Genomic DNA, 20,893 nt, shown 5'->3' with positions numbered 1-20,893 from the left:
AAATGGTGTTTTCAGGAGTGGGCCCAGAGACAAAATGAATCATCAGAAATTATCAGAAATTTATCTTTCTTTCTTTTTTTAACAGAAAGAGTTAAAGGAGCATTAGTATATAAGTAGCAGAGCTGAAACTGCAGTGGCATTATCACTTACAGAGAATGGACAGAAATGATCTAGCTAGATGCTCATATGAAATGAAAGAAGAGGACAGACCAAAAATTAAGGAGACCTGCATTTGAATGATAGTAAAAAAAAACAATCTCACTCTAGCAACGAAAGGGAAGAACATGCGTAACATTACATGACATGAAAATGGACAAACACAAAAACCAAATGAAGAAAAGAACAATTTGCTTTTGTCACATTCATTATGATGTTTTGTAGCTCTTGGCGTTTATGAAAAAAGGCGTTTGCACTTTTGTTTTAATATGGAAGCCCACAATATCTACAAATTGACTAAAACAATTCAACAAAATGGGTAACATTCTTAAGCTTATTTTTGCCGCATGGCTTTCTAGGTTATTAGAAATTATCTAGTCATTCTGGGAGAAAGTTAAAATAATGTGAAAAGAAAATTCTCGGAAATGAAACACACTAAGAATAAAACAATCTTCCTTTCAGTAGACTGCCAAGAATCTGATATTGGAGGCAGACGCTTAGCTACATCTCCCCATGGAAGGAAACATCTTTAACTGCACAATGAGATAATCTGTAATTCATTTTATACATTTAGTTCCAACTGAGGCACAGATGGATTCTTCAGATTTGACCTTTCTGACTGTTTCTTTAATCGCAGGAAAGAAAGTGGTCCTTTTCTATGCTTTCAAAAACCCTTGTTTCTGCATAACACCACAATGAATAAAAGGAAGAGATGTGGGGAAAACAGATGCCTTTATGAAGAATGTCTGCTAGCTGACAATCAAGCTTAGTCAGGAAATGTGAGCAATGAGAATAAGCAAATTGATATTATACTTTAGGCTATTTTAACGTTTAAGCCATCGCTTTGGGTTTTTACAAGATTCAATAACTGTGACTGCATAGTGTGAGTCCACTTATTAAAGGACAGAGATGTACTGTAGATTAGAGACAAAGATCAGTGTCCAATGCACAAGAGGACAATTAATAAGGAACCTTCCTGTGACGATACTGAGGTATTAAACCCGTATGCAAAGTTAGCCACTGTGTGCTCAAATGAGCTTGAGAAAACACACACAGTGAAGACTGTGCTTTTGTTGTTACTGACTGCAAATCTCCATTAGATTTGTATTCCTTAACTCCTCACGGCTTAATAATAAAAAAATAATTACTGTTCTTGTGAACTTCATTTTTAACTCCACTGGAATGTGCTCTACCAGATATCAAAGGTCATGGGAGATACAGTATTTGAATTTGATCAAGAAATGAAAACCATTTTAATGATGCATGTTGAGATGAAGTTACAGTAATATTCTCGACAAGACAAGGCTGCCTGTGTTTCATTATATCCGAGGAAACGTCAGACTGTTATTGTTTTTTGACTACAGTCAGTTTTGAAAGTGACCAGTATGGGGGAGGTTCAAGAGCCTCATTGCATTTTTTCATGCTTGATTGACCTGTTGTTTACAGATCCGGTAAATAACACCGCAGGTTTTTCAAAAAGCTATTCATATTTAAGTTTACAGTATAAAAGGACGTTGTGGAAAACAGGCTAATTTCTAACAGGCCTTGTTGTGCCGAGATGTTTGACAGTTGTGTGAAGTACATGTCACGGTGCACTATGTCACTTCTAATTAATTTCACTTGACGTAAATCAGTGATCAAGAACACTGTTTTTTTTCCATATTGATCTGTGTTAAACACAAACAACTATGCAGTAACACAGAATGCTATTGTACATTGATCTGTGCAAGTGGAATATTCTTCTACCTTTTCTTTTTTCCCCATGAACTCAAGTGGTACAAAATGCTAACTAGCACATATCTGTCCCAGATGATGAAACATTAATGTGATGTAATTATGAAGTAATTCTCTTTCCTCGCCAGTACTGGGATAAAGAGTTCTAATTACATTTTCATGGGAGCTGACAACAACAAGGGGATTACCACATTCAGCCCACACAAATACCGTCCTTTCATGAAATATTTAAGGCTACAAAACAGCTACATGAACATATCTTTTGCTGAAGTAAAACAATACTATAAAATAAAAACCTATAGCCTACACTGAAGTGTGACTGTTTAATCTTCTGTTTGAGAAACACCATGTACATTAATGTGAAAGATCTTAATTGCAAACAGGTATACTCCATATAACCAATTATGTGACTTCAAAAGTCATTTGGTTGCACCAGAGCCTATTTAGGTGGGCTTTAGTAAACAGGTGAATATATATGCAGTTTGTTTTTTGTTTCATATTTATAATTCATTTTTACTTTTACACGAGTGTATTTCTTATATCGTTTGCAAACTGTAGTGCTTGCTTTGCTCCTAGACAAATGAATCAACCTACTGTACTTTAAATCTGCATCTTTTTTTTATTATTCCTGTATATATAGATAGCCAATGCTATCCTTCAACTCCTTATCCAGAATTTTGCAGCTTGCCCTGTATTTTTTCGTCCTTTTCTCATTTCTAAACCATTACTCCAACCGTCTGCCTGTGTCCGATTCAAAACTCTAGTTTGCATACTTTGGTCTTAACCATTCTGCTCCATTACACTCCCTTTCGTCTTGTTTTGCCCAACTCTGTGAAGCCCCTACCCCTTCTCTTATTCCCAGATCTTGTTCCTTCTCCATCCTCACCGAACAGTGGTGGTACGATAGGCCCTCAGAAATCAGACCACCTTCTGGCACCTGTTCAGGACTCCTCGGCTTAGACAGCAGCTGTGATCTCTCAGCTACAACCTTTATCCTTCCACTTTTATTTTTAAATCTTAAAAAAGCAAAGTGATTTGTGAATTTACACATGCCAGTGCAGATGCGAAGCCATATTTTGATTGTGCCATGGGGTATGGGGATCCCTCCACTGTATGAACACTGACTTTTCTGCGCAGTCTTAGATAAACTACTCTAACTCGGATTGCAAACAAAATAACAGACCATTCTTGTGCCACTCACTACGTTAAGTAAAAATGTAACACAGTGCACTGAAATGTAGCGTGTGACTAGGAACTGTCTTCTGACAAAGCATCCTGTCTGATAGTAAAATAAGGAGAGCAGATATAAAAGAGCTGTAGTTTATTCCCTAACTTATTCTTGAAACATCACAGCTTACTGTGCATCCTCTGCCACACTCTCCTGGGACAGGCTGAAGAGATCCCTTGTAACTTGCTTTGTAATATTGATTTGTACTGTCTGCCTGCTACATCCTTCAGCCAGCAGTGCTAACCACTTCACTGTGATTTCAGTATGCTTCGCTCGCTCTCCTGCTTGCTTCCCTGAGGTCATATTATTGGACTTAACCTCGTCACATATCCTATGCAGATATCCATCAACGACGTTTTAAGGGTTTACTGGCTGCTGTAACTACGTTAATGGGTCAGTACACCTCGTTTTCGCTGCATTTCCGTTTTTTGAACAAGGGCAATTGTGCCTTCAGTACAATCTCTGTCCTCTGAATGACACAGATTTTAAGAGACTACACTAGGTAGAGTTTTCAGGCGAAAACTAACATCCCTTTCAAATGCACTCAATCATGAAAATTAACATAATCAATTGTACTTTAGAAAATAGCTGGAGGTATAGTCAGATCAAACGAACTGAAATTTTTGGGTTCAGCAGTCTGAACTGTTTAAATTGTAATTAACAGTTCCATAACACTTCAGTTCTGAAGTACATTCACCTTGGTGCTTTCAACTAACGTTACTGTTTTTGTATCTTTCCCCCCCAAAACAATTTCCAGTATTTGCATTTTCTTTTACCTCAGCACAGAATGACTGGCAGCCAGCCAGTTAAATTGCCAAATTAACCCTGCCCTGACCTGAGAGAAACATCCTCTGAGCAGGCAACAAGCTGCATACTTCCCATTTGCTGACTTGTCTTTGAAGTTTTTGCTGACTCTCACAAAAGCGGTCAGTTTGAACATCTGTGCTTGGATTGAAAATATTGACTTTAAAAAATCATGTATATAAAGCTACTGCAATAGAAGGAAGCAAATACTTCTGCAAGGCATTGTCATGCAAACCAGCCTGGGCTTGACCTGTGCTATGAAGTTCTTATTGGTTTCATAACAGCCATAAACAAGCAATGGCAAAGCAGAGCATCCAGTCCAAACTCTATCCATAATTTTGGTGCTTCATCAGCATGTACAGACGTTGTGAGAATGCTCTAATGCATTGTTGCAGAGAGCAACAGGCAAGATCATGTGGTGATGGATCAAGGACAACTATGTGACTGAAATTAACTTATACATCTTTCAGACGTAAGAGAACAAACGCTTCTAATCAGCCTGATGAACAGTCCTAATTCATTGGTAAATAAACTGCATAATGGAATGGCAGAGAACATGGGGAAATCAACATTCGTTTCCAAACTAAAACAAATGTCTTGTGTGAGTCCAATAAACCAAGCAGTTCAGCATTTCAGTTCAAAGAAACTGCACATCAGAGGAGCACATCTCCACTAAGCCGTAAATGATTAGTAAATGATTCATTCTGGAGCCCCTCGTATGAAGAATGCTGCAAGAAAACTAAAGAAAGTCAAACACTTTGTCCTTGCTATGAAGAGTTTTTAATGGGAGGAAATGTTGTTTTGCAGTTTTGCTGCGATCAACAATGACAACGTTGATCAGATTATCTTTATAAGAACCTGCGGCTCTTGTGACACTTTGAGCAGCAGACATGCCTTTGACGAGCTGAGAGAAATGTCAGACACCTCATCAGTCACCTGACACTGCACCAGAGGGCAAAGATCAGCCGGAGAGAAGAAAGAAGAGTTGCACAGCGGATTTGCAACGTGGAGTTTTTATTTTTTTTTAACTAATGTAAAAAATGACAATGCTTTCCCATTATAACACCTTTGATGTAGATGAATAATACATGTCTTTGATGCATAACCCAAACTATATCCGCGTGTTCAACTATTTTTGGACTTAACAGGTCCAATCAAGGTTCGTTTCTGGTGAAACAATCTTTCTTAATGCACTCTGAAGACCACCGCAGTCACACGATACAGAAGGAATAAAAACTTAAATGTTTATTTATGCAGTCAAGTGTGGGGAAAATGCATTTAATCTGCTCTGAAGCCCCAGATATGTGGCTTAAAAGAAATTGATACGTATGCATACAGAATATAGGTTAAACCCACAACTATTACTATTCATAATAAATAAATAAATAAATAAATAAATAATAATAATAACAATAACATTTTAATGAAGGAACTCATCTCACTCCAAACTGAATGTTCTCCCCCTGTTCCCCTGTAAGGAAAATCGCCGGTGTGAATTTTCACTCTGACCTCTGACATCATCAAGCTTAGGAGATGACACGTTTCTGCTCATCTCGCATGAACAGCACTTTCACGCACGGCAACTCAGATCCTGAGGCCACTGTGCTACCCAAACATGCCAAGCTGCTTCTACCGTTTTCAAGCAGAGCTGTTCATTTTACATAACAACTCACTGAAAGATAAACACCATGATTATGCTCACTGTCTTGAGCTACGCAACCCTGACCCATGGTAAAATAAGACTTCTGTTTCATTCGTGTTAGAACGTGTTAGAACATTCGTGTTGAAAAAGGAAGGAATAACAGGCAAGTTGTTTTGCTAAAATCACGCACACACACATGTACACAAAATATTATATGGTTAACCACTGGAATGTCAGTCTTCACCCCTGGAGCTACAGAGTTTGTGTAACTGTTTCCAAGTTAAACACATTTATTGGAAGGAATGGAAAAATGAATTTGTCTGCCGAGTTATTATTACTTTTGGATTGTAGGGTTATACTGAGACTATACGCCCCTCTGTTATTTTTTTTCTCCTGACAATGATTTTCCACCGAACAAGTTCAAAGCTGATGCTCCCAAGGGGTCACCTTTTCCAGGCCAAAGGAAAGTCCCCTCTGGCTGTCACTTACAGATAGAATGGGCAGGGCATCTTTCCCAACACGGATATTTTCATGACCTGCTGGACACTCTCAGGAAGGAAATGTGTCCCTCCAAGGAAAACGCTTGATAGGAAACCTGAGGGTGCTGTGTGTGGATGAACACCAGCACTTTTACTGCAAGTCAATGACACTAGTTTATCAAGAGAAGCAGCTCTTTGCAGTATAACATTTGCATGTATTAGGTAACTGTTGCCTTCTGATGCTGGCAGGGACTAGTGAAAGATCCACTCAGTATATTCAAAAACAACAGTTCCACTGATTCTCAAAGAGAGTGGCCTGAAGAGGACTGGTATGCAGTGAAGCCTATGATCTAGACCCAGACGTACTGATCATGTCATTAGATGACTGGGATAGGGATTTCCCAAGCAGTGGTGCATCTCCATGTGAAAAAAGCAGCCGTGAACTTTAAAATTGAAAACCTATTTACAAAAAATACATAATCATCAAATCCATTTTAAAATATTCAATGGTAGTCATGTCATGTCAAGCCAATCATACATGGGGACAATTTGGAGGCCACGGTAAAGGCAGAGGGGGGAAATTTGGCCCAGACACCGGGATAATTCCCTACTCTTATTGAGAAATGCCCAGGGATCTTGTCAGGACCCCTGGTTAATGTCTCATCTGAAAGACGGCGCCCACTACAGTATAGTGTCCCCGCCACTATACCGGGGCATTAGGACCCACACAGACCACAGGGTGAGCATCCCCCACTGGTCCCACTAACACCACTTCCAGCAGCAACCACAGCTTCCCAGGAGGTCTCTCATCCAGGTACTGACCAGGCTCAACCCTGCTTAGCTTCAGTGGGTAGCCAGCTGAGAGCCGCAGGCTGATATGGCTGCTGGCTCAATGGTAGTCCTTTTTCTAATTTTGGCTCCAAGGAGGAACGTTTTTGAATTTTTGGAAAGGAAAAAAAAAACTACTGAATGGCACCCATTTGTAATTTGGCTTTAGTGAACACAAAGCACAGTACTGTGAATTCTGACATTGACACAGGCATCTCAGTGCTTTCAGACTTGTGTTTTTTTCAAGTTAAACTTATACTTGTTTTACTGAAAGTAGTGTTGACAGGCATGTGGCTGGAATTTACTGAAACATAATGAAGATCTAAAGGGGTATTTTTCAATAGAGCTAACCCTAGCCACTAGACAAAGTTGAAACCAAAGAATGGATTTCTCTGGAAATGCCCTTGAAATAGATCAATGGAAAACAAAACAATTTGGAAAAAAAGAAAGGGCATGTACTTCAGTGCCCTCCGAGGTATGCAGTAATCAAGCTGGGCATTTCATTTGCATGAATAATGGACAGAGCACTGTCCTTTTAGAGAGAAGGTCAATGCCTGATAATAAAAATAACCGCTTGATAACAATGAAAGAACAAGGAAACTGATGTCAGCACATCATAGCATGACAGTGCTGAAAAACAAGGGCACAGTGGCAGTCCAAGTTACTTGATGGTACAAGATGAATCTAACATTGCCTGATACAACACTGGCTTTTCATACCCAGATGCATTTTACGAAAACAATAGAATAAAAGTGGCTTAAAGTCAGTAATTATTCAGTGCCGGTACTTACAATAATTTTCAGTTAACAGCATTTACAGTAATTTATGGATTGTTTAATATGCATCCATTCTGAGAAAAAGGTTTGATGTAGATCAAGAGCACCTTTTTCAAGGACAGTCTTAACCGCACGTCTGTAGCCCAGCATGTCAGTTCTTGTTAATGTGGACTGACAGCATATTTCACTTTATTCTAACTACAGCAATGACCCAAGTAAATCCTTTAATCATTTCAAGGCTAACATAGAACAGCAAGTCTGTGATCACTGAAGACTGAAACACTTCACTGCGCTGTGTGACTCCTCAGCCAGTCTGCTTTCAGGTAGAACTTGGTGCCGCGGAGAATCGGTTTGCAGCGAAAAAAACATATACATCTTAAAAAAGATGTTTGCTAGAGGTTAAGATTCCATTTTTAGAAGCAATGCAATTTAATTTTCAACAGCATTTTTAACTCTTAAATCTCCATCCGATGGCAATTTACCTGCTATTTTCACAGATTATAATATCAACTAACAGGAGAACAAAGAACAATAGAAGAAAATGAAGACGTCTGTCTTTGCAATGCACTAAATCAGACTGCTTCATTTTAAATGCAGGAGATTTAAAATAGCTTTGGCAGTCATAATAATACAGAATTTGTTACTTTAGTCTACTGTTTCAGCCTAAATACTTTTAGGATATCTTATCTATCCATTGGAATATGCACACTCCAGGGACCAGTATACTGAGGTTAGACATCTGGCGATTCCTTATACAGAAACAAATGTTATACAGAAACATATTGATACTGATTTATCAATATGAGTGCAGAGTCAATATGCATTGCAACCTGTTGGCTGTTCTATCAGTTATACAATAGCTTTACAAAGCTTGCAATGAGAGCTGTACAAAGATGAATTCTGTATGGTGGTGAAACACACAAAAAAATCCTCATCTGACAAGGGGATGCACACAGTTTGTGTAATTCTCCTAAATATGCTACCATAATAAAAATAAACAAAGAAAAAAAAGAAAAAACACATAATGAGAACATAATCCTCCTCAGTAGACATGTCAACCAAAGACAGAAAATAAGATAAATTATTGTTCCAGCATTTCAAACAGTGGCTAAAATAGGAGAAATGATTTTTGTAAAGGAAAAACTTTATATGTAATAAATCCAAACAGCAAAAGGAAAATCAAAGATATACTGTGCTGTACAGTATGTTTTACCATGCTTTTTTCAGAAAAACCTAAAGTGAAGCATTATTTAACTAATGATTGTGAGAAATTTAAAAGAAATGTCTTTTTGTATTTAAATCCTTGTGAGTTAGATAAAGGGAAACAAACTGACAGAGCAAGGATACTTAAGAAATGAATTCTGGCACCTTTAAAATCCCTGCTTTTCACATTTGAGCCTGAGTGCAGCTTCATACCTTCTGTAAAGTGACCATATAGGGCCATAATTTCCTTTGACTTGGCAGTCAGAACCACCAGCTGCAGAGTGTACGCACAACTGAAGTCTGGATTCCAGCAGTGGCGTTAACTCAGAAAATCTGAAACTGAATGAAAAATTAAATGAATTTTGTATTCTATACACTTTTAATTCTGCACCGTGCCCTACATCTCGGGGTGAAAAGTGTAAACCTTTTTCCAAGTGTATGATTTCATTCCTAATTGAGTGCTGCACTATCTAGTTTCTGAGAACTTCTTTCGAAATCTTAAGAATACATTTTTAAAAGATAAAGTTGAGGATTAAACCTGCCTCTCATAATGGCATAATTTCATAATTAGATATGCTAACCCAGCTTTATTTCCTGCTCTTTGCACTCTGAGCTGGGAACATATATCAAGTATAATCACTAATAATGTTACAATTACAACTCTTTTGTAAACAAAAAATCAACCTGCCTTTATTACTGATGATTACCGAAGGTTTCTAAAGATAATAAGATGAGCTGGACACACATTTTCTCTACACCAGAAAAATATACTGAAATTGTGCCGATATGGGCTTGTGCAAGCCGAAATGTTGAAAAGTTTGAATAAATTTCATTTTTTGGAGATAAAAGAGGATCTGCATTCAGCTCATTGTATTATTTTTTATTCACTTGATAACACCTCCATTAATGTGGGTGGGAATTCTTCATTTCCCATTTATTGAGGTTTTCTCTCTGATTATGTTATGCACTATCCAGCCCTTTTGATTCAGACTGTTTACTGGATTCAACAAGACACTGATTTGCACACTGAAGTCCCTCTTATTCTTACTGTGACATGATCATCATCACATCACTGTAAACGTTGCTCAGCAGTTGACCAATAATATTCCGGAAGGTGTGAAAAAAGGCTAAATTCTGTGAGACGTATGAGTTGGGCATCCGCAAGGAAAAACATTTTTAGGATACCAAAAAGACATCACCTCTTCAATAGTTATGAGTCTCTTAGAAAGACTATGGACCAATGCAATCAATTTTCTCTCTATAACTGACAACATCAATCACTAACACAATCAACCCCTGTGTTAAAAAAGGATAAACTAGGTCCCAGCCTACCCAGTAATTATTACCCAATCTCTGACTCTAGACCTAGGGAAAGAATTTAGGATGGGCCATTTTATTTTGGGTTCAGTTTGACATACAGAACTGAAGCAGCTCTTGTTAGGGTTACTAACGACTCTTTGGTTATTCATTCTTGTCTTGCTGCACCTCAGTACTGTCTTTAATAGCAGCGCCTCTATTTCTTAAGGTGCCTCAAGCGATGGGGGATGCCAATACATGTGTTGGTGAACTTCTACCGCTGCACTATCGAGAGCGTCCTCACCAACGGGATCACCGTGTGGTATGGCAACACCTCTTCGCGAGAAAGAAAGGCACTGCAGAGAATGGTCAATATGGCCCAGAAGATCATTGGCTGCGGTCTCACCGAGATTAAACAGCTCTATGAGGATCGCTGCCGTGGTAGAATTCTGGCCATCACAGAGGACAGTCACCACCCCGGGCATGAGCTCTTCACCCCACTGCCCTCAGGCAAGAGATATAAGAGCATACGGACACTTACCACTAGATTCTTCAATAGCTTCTATCCACAAGCAGTGAGACTGGCGAACACATTTAGCCATCCCCCTCGGACCACACCCACACCATCACCATCTACCTCATTGTCATTTATTTATTGGATGTCTCCAGTCATTGTTTACATGTCTGTATTGTTTACATTCAAACTGCCTGCATGTTTACTTGCACATTGTCTATTGTTTGCACATTGTCTTGATGCACTGTTTGCACTTTGTTTTGTTTTTACACTTGTTTTACAATCGAGAGACTTTCTGTAAGTAAGAATTCCATTGTACCAGTACCGGTTACATATGGCAATAAAGTTCAAGTTCAAGTTCAAGTTCAATAGTTGATGGTACCATTCTGTTGCATAGATTTGCCATAGTTAAAAACTTATCTAACTGATGAACAGTTTGGTATTGTATCACTTCAACAAAGCTGGTCACACTGGGCTTCTTACAAGTCTTGACAACTGTCTTTCTAGTATCTAGAGCATGTTTCCATTCAGTCAGATTCTTCCTATGTATGGAATCAGTTTTCATTTCTATGCTGATGAGAACCAAATTTATGCTTGCAAGATACTTGACATTAATCAATGACTTTCTGTCTTGTCACACTGCTTAGACAATTAAAAAAAAAGGATGAACAATGTTTTTTATATTTGAACTCTGACAACACTGAAGCTATGCTGATTGATTGACTTCAAAACTGTGTCAGCTTTCCTACTGACTGTTAATAGTGTTGGAATTTGAAAGCAGTAAGTTCTCTTGGTGAGGAATTGTAGTGTCATCTTTGATTCTAGTCTTGCATTTGAAGTTTATGTTCCTTATATAGTGAAAGTGTAATTTTCATTTGTATAGCATTACTCATATCCATGCATGTCTCTCCCAATGTGAAAGACAATGTGTAGGTATGTCCTTTCCAAGCATGATTAACACAATTTTTGGTGGTATACTGAAAATGCAATGTTTGGTGGTATACTGAAACATTCTCAACAACTTGCGATATGTTCTGAATGCTGCTCAAATCTTAACTAAATCCAAAATACATGAGTATATCTCTTCTTTTTAAGTCTTTATTCTCTAATTATTTTTGGAATTCAGACTAAAATTAAAGATACTTCTGGTCACCATTAAATGCCTGAGTGTCTAGACTGATGAGTATATCAGTACACTGTTTCCCTATACACCTACACCTCTTTTGCTCCCAACCCTGGGAGACCAAGTTATCTGTTCTGTTGTTCCAAGGCACTTTTAATCCCTGTCTAAAAATTTGCTTTAAAAAACAAAGTTTTAGTTCAGTTACATTTATTGTATTAAATTATTAAATGTGTACTCGTGTCTTTCTAATGTTTTTGCTGTGGCGTAATAATTGATTATTCTAAGTACTATATTGTGTTCCCAAAGACAAAATATGCAATCAAGATTCAAGACACATATTTGTTATTCCTTTTAAAGGTAGTTCAAGGATAAACATGTATGAAACCTGTATTTTCCATAAAAAAAACAGCAAATGGATTTGTGACAACACAAACATGTCTTTTTGCTCCTCTTTTCTTAAAATTAGTAAAATCTCTGATGGTAGCCAGTTGGCATAAAGACCTTGATTAATCATGTTCTTAGTTGAGAGTTTAGAGCAATAAGCACAGAGAAAGTAGGGCACTCCTGACAGATGCTGGGAAAATCACGAGGTCATCCCTAGCCTCCAAGTAACTAAGTCTATCACCCACAGGCACACTCTGATCCACTATTCCAGTGAAGAAATCCCAGCTGGCTTGACAAAGCTGGAGTACTTTGGCTTTAGAGGCAAGCATGTTCTGTCCCCACTACAAGCTGGCATGCTAGACTAAAGAATTAAAAGCTGTCTTCTAAAGCAGGCGCGAGAAAAGCTTTTAGGTCTCATGTGGCAGTATCTGTGAAGCAATGTAGAGGTCTGTTAGAGTTCTTCCCCCTTGTTTTCACCTTAGAAATAAAACACTCAGCACAGTGATCCCGGTCAAAGGTTATTCATTCACACACTGCACAGTGATGTTCAGGTTAGAGGTGATGCAAGCCCACCTTTCCACACTAAAGAGTGACCTGGTCAGTCGACGTTTGACATTTATAACCTCTGGTAGCTGGTACCCCCTGACTGCTGAGACAATCAAGGGAATGCATGTGGTATTTGTCAGACTTGGAATTTGAACCAGTGATCTTTGCAGATGCAGCTTAATGCAAAAAAACATCAAGATATACACAGCCAGAACGCCTCACTAATCAACACAAACTGCTCTACAGAATGTCTCAGAAAACAGAGATGGTAATTCAGACAATAGGATTTAAACCCCCCCAGTTCTGGACATGAAGAATTATTTGGAAAAATCTGAGTTGCAGAAACATAGAAAGATATCACTGATTAATAAATATAGTCCAATACACAACCACAATATGCTAAAGTGAATTAATGAATGTCCATCCATCCATTTTCTAACTGCTTTATCCAATACAGGATCAAGAGGGAGCCGGAGCCTATCCTGGCAAGCAACGGACACAAGGCAGGATACACCCTGGATGGGGCGCTAGTCCACTGCAGGGCACACACAGACACAAAGAACACACGCGCTCACACCAGGGCCAATTTTTCCAGAACAACATTAACCTACCAGTGTGTTTTTCTAACTGTGGGAGGAAATCAAAGCACCAGAACAGAACCCACACAAACAGAGGGAGAATGTACAACCTCCACGCAGATAGCAGCCCGGCTCCAGGACTGACCCCAGGGTTAGAAAATGGGAGGATGGAAACATTTTTAAGATCCGTGTTTCGCAGTTCTTGTTAATGCTATGAACAAGCTGGATCGGATCAAGGGTGATAGCATGCTTGTGTTTGGTGCAACAATTGTAGTGCGTGACCACCAGCACTACCTGGTTTCTTAAGGAGGTATCACCAGAGATACAGGTGCGTGGATGCCAGAATCTGCCCCTGGGCTTACAGCACAAATGCCGTAGCACTTCATTTGAATAAAACAAATAATTGAACTTTCACATAGAGACAAAAAATGCCAAATGGGATTATCCCAAAACTGTCATGGTGGTTACATATCTGGCATAGATCAGGAGGGTCTGGTTTTGCCTGTGCTCATATTCAACAGCCCTTTAATCAGATGAAGGTTTAGCTGCAGTGCACACATTCATGCCCTGAAGTTACAACCCTAATGATGTGATGCAGCTAAAGCACTTAGGTACGGTACATAAGCATCTCTGTACAATACACAGCACATCGTACAAGGAACTTTTAAGATATCTTTTGGTGCTCACGTGCTCTAGGAGCAAGCAGTTGCCATGAGTTATGGGAATGTGAATATTAACTAGATCTGGTTGCTTTCACAATGTTTCACCATCTACACATTCTTCTAATTTTGCTTTCCCATATTTAAAATAATCTAAAGTTAGCTGCATTTACTGGGGCTCATCCATGCTGCATAATTAACTTTGACAAGTCTACCTGTGTACACTGGCCTTTGTAAAAGGTAGCCACGAGTATATACTGTACACACTATACCGTATGTAAGTATGATGCATACTGTATATCATATTGTATGTCAACATCGCATCTAGGACATCTTTGTACCAGCACAATGAGATATCTTGTGAAATGTAAAGTTCTTTAGTAAAATGGTTATAATGGAAAATACCATAGCAAAATGTTATAATCCTGTATCATAGGTTACTCATTTAAATCTAGTTATTTACTTTTTAAATGGAACATACAAATCTTCATATTAACCGTTAAAACATGTTCCTGAATATAAGTCTCTGATATCTATATAATCTATATGTAACAAAACAACCTGACACAGAAGTCTTTATCCATTTTCTCAGGCTTAACTGAAAAGCAAACACTTGAAAGGACTGGGTGAAGTAACAGGGTGATTTACCAGCGCCTCTTGCTTAGGTGAGAGCAGATTAAGTGGAGTTTGTGTAACAGATTTCACCTGGTCTGAAGCTTTCTGCTCATTCCTCTCATTGAAAAACCTCCCAGGAGTTCTCTGCGCAATGTCAGCATGATTAAATAAAAAAAGAGACTGATTTAGTTGGTCATCCCTGTATGCATCACGATAGTTTTAGTTCCATCATTTGTTTGGAGATTGAGTGACTAAGCATTTGCTCTGAGCAGTGGTTGTACATTTTCTTTAAAGGCCAAGCATGATGGAGATCAAAATATATTAATAATCTAACTCCAAACAAACAGCAACACACTAACATTTGTAGAGTTCATGCATTGAAGCAAGGTATTAATTCACAACTGGTTGTGTAATAACACAACCCGAACAACAGCAAAGGCTTAAACCTGGCCTCAGAAGCATTCACATTCATTGCAATCACAAGCTAATGTTCACTTAAATATTAACGGCAATTGTCAGCTTGGACAGCCGTGGTAATAAGATGCTGAAGACGCAAACTTGACAGATGTGCGAGTATCTGTCTCCCATGATTACAAACAGATGTGAAGGAAATTTTTAAAGAAAATTTTGCATTTCAGATCACGGACTAGATTTTGAATACAATTATTGTTCCATAATTCTTTTCTTCTGTATATCAGAAAATATATATATCCAGTTTGGAGCAGAGTATGTGTTTCGAACGCAGTGTCTGACAGGAAAGGAAGAGTAAATACAGCAGGATAAGGACCACAGACATCACTATGGAGTACACAGCCACAGACTGTGACAGAACAAACTACTGTACAGCTTGAGCTTCACAGCTGAGATCCAGCATAAACAGTGTTTTGCACCAATAAAAGAAACGCTACTAAAAAAACCTTCCAGCACTATTAAAACTTTTTCATAAGAGTAGCAGAATAGTTTATTATACATAAAAAATCGTAAGTCTTCCTAAATGTAGCTTGATTTAACAGATCATTTGCTGAAAAAAACGTTTATATTTCCTTATGCTTTACCGTTAGAGTTTATGAAGATGGAATATGTCTTGAATTTTTAAAACACATTCATTTGAGAATCGTAATTAATAATGCTCCTAAAATGTCTCGGGAGTCGTGCCTTCTCAAAAACTATAATGATTTAGTCTTGCATAATATAAACATCTACTACGAGACAGGTTTTGAAAACTAAAAGGTTTTTAATTGCTATGATAAAGAAAACAATCTTGATTGGAAGCATTTATCTTTTTATAGAGTTTTGATTTAAACAAGAACTTTTAGGGCCACTGAGCCATATAAAAATGGTATGTGTTGTCAAACTGTCCAACGGAGACTGATTTGCTCTGCTTTGATAAGCCTGTCAAAACAATGGTTTTCAAGCTAGACTGAAGTGGTGTAAGTCTGTTGCCACCTTTTTTGTGCTTCCACATGACAATGACTCGTGTGGTTCTTAATTAATTAGAATGTGTAGAAAAAGCAAGAGTAATTAGTACAGCTTGACCTCAAATCTTAGAGAAGCAATCATTTTCATTTATTAATGAAGCCATAAGCTGTTCCCTTTTAGCAATACAAATGGTACTGAGCTTATGCTGCAAGTCTCCAATTTATTCATGAAAAGTTAAAGTCCCCATTGCTTTAGCTTAGGGTGAACAAAAGACAGATTAACATCTACAGGTACAACTAAAAAAAATGGTCTTTATTCCAGTAATTTGAATAATTTAGTTAAAAAGAAAAAAAGGTATCAAATCCAGCTAATAATGGAAATTGGTATAGTAGTGGGTTATCACAGTAACGGTGTGTATCAATATCAGTGTCAGGGTTATTCTATAATATGAAATACTGCCTTATTTTCTTTGTATTAAGCCTAATAAAAATTAAACTATCTAAAAAAACTGCAAATCTGGTACTTAGTGTAGTCTTTTTGAGCAGCAGTGGTATCTTGGTTCTAAAACTGGTGAACCTCTATCAGATGCAGCATGTTTCATTTGCAAGTGGAAAGAACAGTGATCAAATCTGGGCCTTTGCATTTTCCTTGCTGTGAGACTTCCAAAAAAAAGAAACATTCCTTGCTGCAAATTTCTGATTTGGTCCATCAATGCATTTTTGTAATTTACCTAGCATCAGAGGAAAACGAATGCATGTTTAATGTTGCTTAATTAAATTGTACTTTGTTTAATGAAAGTGAGACGACGCATTCAATATTGAATATTTCTAAATAAAAACAGGAACTATCACTTTGAGATAAGAGCTATCGGTTTCTAGCCGAAACTGAAAAATATGAGAAAAACGAAATGGAAACGTAAACTTTCCTGTAAAGAAAGGGAACTGATTCTGGCATTTCACAGGGAATTTTTACTGGTGAGATTCAGAATTAATACATATTAGAACAATTAGGACAGACAATAACTGGTGACATATGTAAAGACAGAGTTAAACACTTAACTCCAGACTGTGGGAAGAAGACAATTATGGATTCTGATCCATAATGATACATACAAAATAAATGTAACAAATCCAAAAAGGAAACGTTGTGGTCATCATATTATATACTGAGAGGCATTAAAAATGTATCGGGTGAGCACTGGAAACTATAGCATCAGTTGCATTTTGGTCCCTCCCAGTACATGAACCACAAAGAGTGACATTTTGTAGAAATTGAATGCTTTGTCTTGTTTTATGCTTTGCAGTTGGATTTGACTTCGTCTAGGAATAAAAACTTTCTCTTGTTTGAATCTGAAAATAGGAAAACATGGATGTAAGACTTAGTGGATGAAACGGTGTCACTGCTTCAGGCTGAGAACACAAAAAAATCTCGGTGTCGACTGTAAGCACGACTCCATACTGTGCAGTCGCACCTCATTTCAAAACAGAACGCTCATACTGTATGAAAAACATGGCGCCTCGGTGCGCTTTCTTCCTCAATTAGCATTAAGACTTAACTACAGCCGGGCAGCAGCTCGTTTTCACTCCTTACCTTTAATTTCTCGAAGCGGTCGCTGAGGGCGGCCACCTGATGATCGCGGTGACGTCCCACCAGCTTGCACAAGGCACAGATTAACTGTTCGTCCGTCACGCAGTACATGTTCACCTTTTCGTCCTCGTGCTCCAGACACATGAGCCCCCGCAGGTGCGAGTCCGGGATCGGCTCGATCAGGCGGTGGCCCGTGAAGGGCTTCTTGTTAGGGTGGGTGGCCTTGAGGCACTCGTCGCAGTACGAGACCTCGCAGGTGACGCAGGTCTTGACCGCGTCCTGGGGGGGGTCTTGGTCACAGAACTGGCACTGCACTTTTTCGCTGGACGAGGTCATGGTGTTGCCGTCGAAGGCCTTCTCGCGCCGGGTCTCGCTTGGGGAGTTGGGCCCGCTCACGGAAGCTTTCTGGAAACGGTCGATGATATTCTGAAGGGTGACGTTGCGTTTGAGTCCCTCTAGGCCCCTTTGGTTGAGGGTGATGACATAACGACAGGTCGGGCACTGGAAAGCACTGATAGACTCCACGGGCTCGTTAGACGTACAATGGGAGACCAGGATGCGATGTGCGCAGCTGAAACAGAGGCTGTGAGCGCAAGGCAGCAGCAGCGGATCTTCGAAGAGCTCCAGACAGATAGGGCAGGTCAGCTCCGACTCCAGTGTTTCCATCTTCAGGCGAAACAAAGCGGTGTCGTCAGCGAAATCCAGGGAAGCTGATCAGCTATCTGGAAAGATGACACAAAATTCGATTAGACGAGAGAGACCGGGGGAGGAGGGGCGGGGGGAGCCATGGGGGGCTGTCAACTTTCCCAGAAAGGATTGAACAATTAATGTGTCGCACTTCTAATGATGAGACAGAGAATACAGAGTACAAAACACAAACTTTGGCTGAAATAAAAAAAAAGATTCTACAATTTTAACAGGTTTGAACCTTTAAACTGTTCATTATTTTACTTCGCTGAAAGCCGGGAAAAGAAGATTCACCTCCTAAGAAGAGCAAAGAGATTGATGCGCATGTTTTCTGGAGGATCGTTTACAAAAGCTGGCATCTTAACCACAGAAAAATGTAAAATTCCTGTCCAGTCCTAAGATATTGGTTTCTCGATCATATGTCAGCTTCACTGCTGTTTTCATAGCCAAAAAAGGAAAAGTGACATAATCAGGCTCAACTAATCTTTGTGCTAAAAATGGATGATTAATTAGAAGAAATACATCTGTTGCCTAACAGAGATTGGTGTCAAAAACAACATCATTTGTTCTTTTTCCGACAAGAGTGGGACATACAATAATATCACGTGGTCTGTACCACATTTTTCAGCTCTTATCAGGATTCTATCAAAATTCTAGCAAGGCAAATACACACACAGGACCAAGCAGAAGTTAATTCCACAATGAAAATTCAAGAGAAAAAATGTGTCAGCTGCAGAAACATAAATCCAATTAAATAATATTATAAAATATGATCTGCTTGCATTTCTTTTAAATTTTATTGATTTCAATTCTGTTCTACTTGTATGACAACGTGTTATATAAAACAGGCTTGCTGTCTGGAATTAAAAAAAAATGGCCCTGCCTGGTTCTCCCTATCTGCTCTGTTGTTAAAGATCTACCTCGGACAGACAGGTCAGTCAAGCAGAAGTGAAAGCTATGCCCAGCGCAGTGCTGTACCTCTTCACAGTACTGTACGCAGAGCCTTTGTTAATCGTAGCAGAAGACCGGCACAGACAGCCCAGCTGCACCCTCTCCGCACTCTTTAACTGTGTGAACTCCAGTCTCTCAGTACGTTTTACAGATCTCCACTCATTAAGGGTGAAGAAGGCAAAACCGCTTTAACAAGCGCAGCAGCCCAGGAGTCTTTGAAGTTCTGGAGATTCATTATGTGACCATGTGTTCCAGGCGCAGTGAAATGACTGGTGCTTTTTCTTTCTGTCTATTGAAAACTTTGGAAGCATTCTGGAGAGCTGAGGTAAAACAATAAGTCAATCTGAGCAACAGCCATTACATTTACTTCTCCGTGTAACATTAGTGTATTGTTACTGTATGTTTAAGGTCTTTATAATAGTAGAGGATAACATCAGGTTCTCCCAGATACATTTTCAAGTGCAGTTTGTTAATTCAGAAGAAAAGCAGATGCTTTATTGCCATTTATTGACTAAATTAAGTAACTAAAAAGCTTTATAAGATTCTGTTTTATAACAACGTATACCTTTACTTTCTTTTAGAAGATAATGCAGTTTAGTAAATTGCTCAATTTGAGTACTTCGGTCAAAGTCTAGGGCGAAGTCAATGGGAAATTTGAAGACTGAGTTTAACTGGGGAAATTCCCCTGGCTGAGGAAAACGATAGACACCCGGTCCCTAAGGATGGGGCTGTTCAAACTGCACCCCTCCTTGTTTGAGGATCGAGCCAGGGAGCTGCTACAAGGTTGGAGATGAAGTGGAGGAAAGAATACAAAACCAAAGCGCAAATGAAGCCTGATATTTGCACATAGATGGAAAGAGGAGAGATAAAGGTTTGACCTCCTCCCACGTTTTTAAAATTATATTCATTAAAGTATGCATTTTAAACATCAACCCATTTTCTAGCCACTTTATCCAATACATGGGGGAGCCAGAGCCTATCCCAGCAATCAACAGGTGCAAGGCAGGGTACACCCTGGATGGGACGCCAATCCATTGCAGGGCACACACAGACACACACACGCCAACCAGGGCCAATTTCACATGTATGTCTTTGGACTGTGGGAAGGAAACTGGAGCACCCACACAAACACAGGAAGGACATACGAACTCTGTGATAAACACCACCCCAGTTTCCAAAAGTGAACCCAGGGCCCTAGTGATATGAGGCAGCAATGCTAAGCACTCTGCCACTGTGCTGTTGAACATGTTCCTGGTAAATTATGCCTAATATCTGGAGCTGCTTTATAGCCACACTAAAATAAAAAATTCTGATTTAAATTTTAAATTATAGTTTGGATTTTACTTTAATGTTAATTTTTATCACTTTAAGTCAGTTTCACACTATTCCTAAAGTGCTAATAGAGTCCACTAAATACTTTACTTCATACATTTATACAAGTAAAATAAAAGGGTTAAATTTCAAACCACTACAGCCCTAAGCCTAACATTGAAAGACCCCATTTTAAAACATTACCACGTTAACCATTTTGTAATTATTTATTTTAATTCACCCACAAGAAGGAAGAATTCTAGTATTTCAGTTTTACTGCAAAAAAAATCAGTGTTCGCATATGCAACTATTTAAAACATCTGCCACCGTCTTTTGAAATGGGGAACAAAAGATATTTCAAAAACACAAAAGC

The 20,893-nt window shown here is 38.8% G+C and overlaps 1 protein-coding gene across 6 annotated transcripts in view; it reads right to left on the bottom strand.

The window, feature by feature from the left end:
• The window catches only part of LOC102692365 (E3 ubiquitin-protein ligase Midline-1), a 158,223-nt gene that overhangs the window by 35,791 nt on the left and 101,539 nt on the right, over positions 1-20,893 (bottom strand). For all 6 annotated transcript variants that reach the window (XM_069178889.1, XM_069178890.1, XM_069178891.1 and 3 more), the window contains exon 2: positions 17,575-18,293. In XM_069178889.1, the coding sequence (XP_069034990.1) occupies positions 17,575-18,237 (663 nt within the window). In that variant the 5' untranslated portion in view covers positions 18,238-18,293. The remainder of the gene's footprint in view (positions 1-17,574; positions 18,294-20,893) is intronic.

This window comes from Lepisosteus oculatus, chromosome 15 (assembly GCF_040954835.1).
Source record: "Lepisosteus oculatus isolate fLepOcu1 chromosome 15, fLepOcu1.hap2, whole genome shotgun sequence".
Lineage (NCBI taxonomy): Eukaryota > Metazoa > Chordata > Actinopteri > Semionotiformes > Lepisosteidae > Lepisosteus > Lepisosteus oculatus.
The sequence above is the reverse complement of the archived record's forward strand: the minus strand, read 5'-3'. Positions and strand labels throughout refer to the sequence as shown.